Below are 6572 nucleotides of genomic sequence, written 5' to 3' on the forward strand. Positions count from 1 at the left end.
CCTGCAGCGCCAGCCTTCGGTGTCTACATTCACAACTTTTGAGGTACAGTCGAGCATGCTCTCTCTACCAAGGATTGAAAGAGCGTCACATCCACAACTTAAAGGGCAAGTTCACACGGAAATTAACCTTTTTTTCTTGTACTTTTTCCACATTAAAAGTGTTAACCTAGAAGTGTCATAGACATAAATATAAAAATATCACAATTAATTAACATATTTTTCGCATTAAAACGATTTATATTTTTCACATTTACCAAGTGTTCTATTTCCACAACAAAAACACCATGGCTTATGCCCCTTGCAATATGACGTCATTGGTGCCAATTGATAAACATTATGACGTCATCATGCTATGTTAGAGCCGCTTCACGTGGTGTAGGTACAGCTGTGTGATTCTAGCGTCTCAGATGCCAGCCAGCATAGTGTTATGCTGAGTCACCACTGCGCCGGAGTGTGTCGAAGGCCATGTTGTTTTACCGCAAACTGGTACTTGATATCTTTTGCGTTGAGAATAGACAGGGATCCAGTTGAATTGGCACCAATTACGTCATAATCTAAGGGGGATAACTCAGGCCTGTTTAGCTCGAAAAACGAAGGCCTCATAACGGCATATCATTTTCACACTATTGTGAGCTTCCTACTTTCACTGTGAAAAAAATGAGTGTATATTTTCAAACACAGATACTAATTAATTCTAAAATTGCGTTTTGTTTAGAAAAAGAAAGAAAGTGATTTTTGCCTGTACACTTCCCCTTTAAGGACTCAGCAAAGATTTCAAAGCTTGTCATGGTAGACCATAGGAAGTGGAGGCCATTTCCAAACTTAACATGATGTCCGATGCAATTCCCTATTTTTGCTTATTCAATATGTTCCCGTGTCTTTTTTTCAGGTGAACAATAAGCTTTTGTATGTATTATTGACGGATGCCACCGGTGGGACACCTCTTCGCGAACACCTGGTATCATCATTTGTTTGTTTGTTGTTTAACGCCGCACTCAGCAATATTCCAGCTATATGACGGCAGGTATCATCATTATTTTTTTTAATAGTAATTCATAAACACATGCTTATGGTTTAGTCGGAATCTAAAATGGACTCAAATTCTAGCAGAGAGATTACTTATTAATATGGAAAGGTTTTTATCGCATATGCCTATGTAAAATGTTTTGTGTTGCTTTTGTTTTATCACGAATTTTGTGTGTATCATCCTAACTGAGAGTCTAGCGTAGTGCGACATGTATACGGGTGTCATATACACAGATCTCAATACGCATTTATTAAAAATAACACCATTTGACAAGCTCATTACGGGAGAGTCAGAGGGTAAACCAGCACATCACGGGACATGATCATTACGGGAGTCAGAGGGTAAACCAGTCATGTCTCGCCCTGTGGCCTGCCCACGTCAGTATTGTTGGCATATATGCTCTTAACATCAGACAGACAGACATCCGTTGATTTGCAAACACCCTCACACGACAAACATAGCATTTAAAGGAAATGCCTCTTCATTTCTACCATTGATACAGTTAATTACAATAACCATCCCGATTTGTTTTTATCTGGCTGTGCAAACTGTGAGCCGTAATGACTTTAAACCACACGGAAGACGAAACTGTCTTCATGAAGAAGGGAAGCGGACTTACTAGACATGGCATAATTAGACCACCCTTATCATGTTTTCGTCATGGGATGCGAACGTAACGGAGGCGTTACACAAGAATCTGAGAAATAGCAACGAATAAACTTCAGTGCACAGTTGAATCGGGTTTGTGTACAAGATGCAATTCTCAGCGACGTGCTAAACGTGCTACGCAAAGGGTATGTGTTTCCGCCAAATAGGGAACTGAGTTAGTGTCTTACGTGATTCTGGTACTAATTAAACTAATTGTACAAGCCCAGGGCTTAAGGAAGCGAACTGACACACGTGTAAGGATGCAGTAAGATGGGTGTAGCCCCGCCCCGTCCGAGAATAGCGACACACTTCATTTAAATGAAGAATTTACATAAGGCGTGTTTACTAGTGGGTCAGTAGTATATTAAATCGATCGGTCGATTATCGTCCATTCTAAGTACAGCAACTCTTCCTTCCCTTCTCTCCAGTAATACACGCTCTGCAACCATGGTGTCAGCGGTTCTTGGCTTGCTGTTGGGATGTCTGGCAATGTCCAGTGCACAAGTGCCAGAAGAAGATTGTAAGTAGAATTGTATTGAACTTGTCAGGAGGTAAAGTGGGTTGTACTTCGCTTCCAAAAGATTATTGCACTTATAGTGTGTGTGTGTGTGTGTGTGTGTGTGTGCGTGTGTGTGTGTGTGTGTGTGTGTGTGTGTGTGTGTGTGTGTGTGTGTGTGTGTGTGTGTGTGTGTGTGTGTGTGTGTGTGACAAGGTAACACAAAATACCGCCTTTTAACGTATTTTGGTTTGCTCGACCGTGGATCGAACCACCGACCACCCGTTCTCAGGGAGACGCTCTGTCCACTAAGCGTTTCAGTATGAGCGGTTGTTGTGATGGAAGATTTGTCGAAAGGTGGAACTGTCACGTCAATATTCACTTATGGCACTAAAAATACACAGTGGGTTATAGGGGGCACTGGTGGCCCAGGCGTCTAAGGCGCCGCAATTCGCTGTGAAGAGTTACGTCCCTTGGGCACGCCAGAAACCTATGATTGTGGGTTCGAATGTTTCTAGGTTTGTCAGCACCATACCCGTGCTCGTGGGTTTCACCGAAGTGGTAAACGTCTGAGACCTGCATCACTTCGGGCTTTCCTCCCACATTAAGCTGACATGCCGCGATATGACTGGAATTCTCAATTCTGGAATTGACTCAAACAATTTCTGAGCAAGGGTCTTATTAGACTCTTTGAAATCTTGGTGGGAAGAGCATGCTCGACTGTGCCTCAAACGTTTTGAAATGTAGACACAAAAGGCTTGAGCTGCTGGAATATTTCCCGACATAAACTATATCTTTAGCTCAAACGTCTTGGGACAAGTACCCCATGGATCAAGGAATACAGTTTGTCATGTGGCAAAGCGGTGTTTTCAAATGTTTTGACAGAATTAAACTTTTCTGAATAAAATGTCATTATTTGAGGTTTGAGAATCCAATTCCACTACCCAGATATCTTCTGTGAGTATTAACCTAGTCCTTCCTTGATTGTATTAAGGATTATGGTTAATCTTGGAAACATGGCTTCCAGCAGTTGACCCTAACTCGATCCCTACAGTAGCAGACTTCAGATGTAGTACTGCTCTTCTCCACTTAGACACCTGGTAATTAACAATGGTGAAGACGAAGAACTGCAGACAATGGGCCTCTTTAGTTTATGTACTCGTTTTGAGATAATTTTACTTATACGGGTAATACTGTTGAAAAAAACCAGCAAAACTCATCATCTGTTACCCTACAGTAGTGTAAGAAAATACGTGAGTATATTTTGACAATAACGCCACGCGGTGGAACAAGACACAATTCAACGGCAGAGAACACACCTTGTGTTCCTCCCTTATGTGAGAGCACAGTCGTAGAGCTACACATCGTTCACGCCGTGGGGATTCCGGGTAAGAATAGGTCCACAGCCACCCATGTTCTTCCTACAAGGCGACTAAATGAATAAGGTGACTTGGTGCCATGGTTGATAGTGAGTTGACGGCACGGAGGGTTGTTCATAATATCAATCACTTGTTTGCCTGGCCCGGATTCCATTATTTACAGTTCCCCGTCATATGGTTGGAATATGCTAATATCGCAAGGAAGCATAGGTATTACATGGGTTGACTTTACCCGACGTATGTACGCGAATGTCTTGAGAATTCCCTTTACAACAGAAGGTATCAGAACAGCAGGGACCGTGTTGTTTGAACCAGAGTCGACCTCGGTAGTCCCACATGTTGACATCTCCTTCATGTAGCCTACCTGCCATGATCTCGCCATTGACGTATGAAATAATACCGAAAATGGAGGTTGTCATTATTGACAGTGTAGGACCCATTTCGATGTCTGTACATTTATACCGACCTGACTGTGGCGGCACCGACGTTTCCGACTCTATGTGTGTACTAGATAGTATGACTGTTTCACTGTCTTTCAGACTCTATGTGTGTACTAGATAATATGACTGTTTCACTGTCTTTCAGACTCTATGTGTGTACTAGATAATATAACTGTTTCACTGTCTTTCAGACTCTATGTGTGTACTAGATAATATAACTGTTTCACTGTCTTTCAGACTCTATGTGTGTACTAGATAATATGACTGTTTCACTGTCTTTCAGACTCTATGTGTGTACTAGATAATATAACTGTTTCACTGTCTTTCAGACTCTATGTGTGTACTAGATAATATAACTGTTTCACTGTCTTTCCGACTCTATGTGTGTACTAGATAATATGACTGTTTCACTGTCTTTCAGACTCTATGTGTGTACTAGATAATATGACTGTTTCACTGTCTTTCAGACTCTATGTGTGTACTAGATAATATGACTGTTTAACTGTCTTTCAGACTCTATGTGTGTACTAGATAATATGACTGTTTCACTGTCTTTCAGACTCTATGTGTGTACTAGATAATATAACTGTTTCACTGTCTTTCAGACTCTATGTGTGTACTAGATAATATGACTGTTTAACTGTCTTTCAGACTCTATGTGTGTACTAGATAATATGACTGTTTCACTGTCTTTCAGACTCTATGTGTGTACTAGATAATATGACTGTTTAACTGTCTTTCAGACTCTATGTGTGTACTAGATAATATGACTGTTTCACTGTCTTTCAGACGCGGTCCTATGTCAGGATAACTACAACGGTGACTGGAAGTACGTGGCCCCTGGCTCGGGATGCAAGAGGTTCATCAATTGTGGTGGCCAGGATTACCACGGAACGCTCCAGTGCCCCGAGACGACTCTCTTCAATGAAAACACCCAGGATTGTGTATACGCAGCGGATTCCAACTGTCAGGAACCCTTCAACGAAAACCCAGGTAACGAAACATAAGTTTGCGTATTATATTAATTATCTTGTAGCACATGCTAAATAGAGTTGTCATTAATAGAATCTGATTAATTGTTTTATGTATTCAATTAGTGAGTGAGTGAGTGAGTATGGTTTTACGCCGCTTTTAGCAGTATTCCAGCAATTTCACGGCGGGGGACACCAGAAATGGGCTTCACACATTGTATACATGTCTGGAATCGAACCCGGGCGAACGCTTTAACCACTGAGCTACCCGACCGCGTCTGTATTCAATTAACCATTGCCTAGCAACTGGTTATTATTTACAATTCAGATTGGCAATGTACATCCGTTTTGTGAAAAAAGGAATTCGGAGATGTGACTTAATTCCCCGAATGGACAGGAAGTGTTAAGGGACCATGACTGTCTTTTCAAATGGCTGGTTATGTAAAAAGTTGGCGGATGAATAGACTTTTACTTCATGTATTCTATTCAGTTATTTCAGTCATTAATAAACTAGTATGAACATATAATATTTTCGCTAATGACCGTTGAATGAACTACAGCGGACACGGAATACGTTTACAAAACGAAGTAGCTCATCCACCCCTCACTCAACCGAAAGGATAAATTTTAACAGGTTGGGACGATCGTGAATCGAGAATGGAATCAATATGTTGCCATTTTTTAATGATATTTTACATGAATAAAGACATATCCGTTGAGAAACAGTGACGGTAGAAGATATTGTTAGGATGCCAATATGACTTCCTTCAGTTTTAATGTTACTTAGTGTAAGGACTAATTTCAGTAACCTTTAACTTAACAAAACCACATTTTATAATATGTGTTTTCTATTTAACGAAATAACCTGCTAAATTGATAGTATTAGAAGGATTCTGACTACGGTGAAAAGGTCTTATGTTTATAGATAAAGGGACCTACAGTCGATATGGTTACAATTCTGTGATTTCTGTTGAACGCTGTATTGTACGTATGTGTTTGCTTCCAGACTGTGTGACCGGCGTGGATCCCTACAATTGCTCAGCTTTCACCTACTGCCATCTTAACACCCAGTACAACTTCAGCTGCAACCAAGACCTCTACTACTCTCAGAGCAAACTCATCTGTGTGTACGCTGAAGATCTGACGGAGGACGACAAATACCTGTGCGGCTTCTAGACCCCCCGGGGTCAAAGACCCCCATGATTCAATATAAACAATGTATTCTCTGAATTCCAAATAAAGCTCATCAGACAATAAGTTTGTGTCTATACTTTCAAACGTAGAGCTTGTCAAAACTTTATATACTGGTTAATATTGTCTTGAGTGAGTGAGTGGGTTTATGAGCGAGTGAGTGAGTGAATGGGTGAGTTTTGGGTGGGTGGGTGAGTGAGTGAGTGAGTGGGTGGGTGGGTGAGTGGGTGAGTGAGTGAGTGAGTGAGTGAGTGAGTGAGTGAGTGAGTGAGTGACCCTCGGCAGGATGTGAACCTGCAACCCCTTGGTGTGTAGTCCTTCACGATATCACCTGTCCAGGTGCCATATGTGTTGTGTAAGTGCCTGTGAATCTGATATCAATATATATTATACATCTTATCAATATTTGACTTATTACCT

The 6572-nt window shown here is 41.2% G+C and overlaps 1 protein-coding gene across 1 annotated transcript; it reads left to right on the forward strand.

Moving 5' to 3' along the window:
* Positions 1-2046: 2046 nt before the first annotated feature.
* On the forward strand, positions 2047-6239 carry LOC124136983 (peritrophin-44-like). The gene is made up of 3 exons (XM_046503063.2): positions 2047-2195; positions 4780-4983; positions 5968-6239. The coding sequence occupies exons 1-3, from the start codon at positions 2123-2125 to the stop codon at positions 6135-6137; spliced, it is 447 nt and encodes a 148-aa protein (XP_046359019.2). The 5' UTR covers positions 2047-2122; the 3' UTR covers positions 6138-6239.
* The last annotated feature ends 333 nt before the right edge of the window (positions 6240-6572 follow it).

The sequence above is a fragment of the Haliotis rufescens genome, unplaced genomic scaffold (genome assembly GCF_023055435.1).
Source record: "Haliotis rufescens isolate VD_foot unplaced genomic scaffold, xgHalRufe1.0.p SCAF_1, whole genome shotgun sequence".
In the NCBI taxonomy this organism is placed as follows: Eukaryota; Metazoa; Mollusca; class Gastropoda; order Lepetellida; family Haliotidae; genus Haliotis; species Haliotis rufescens.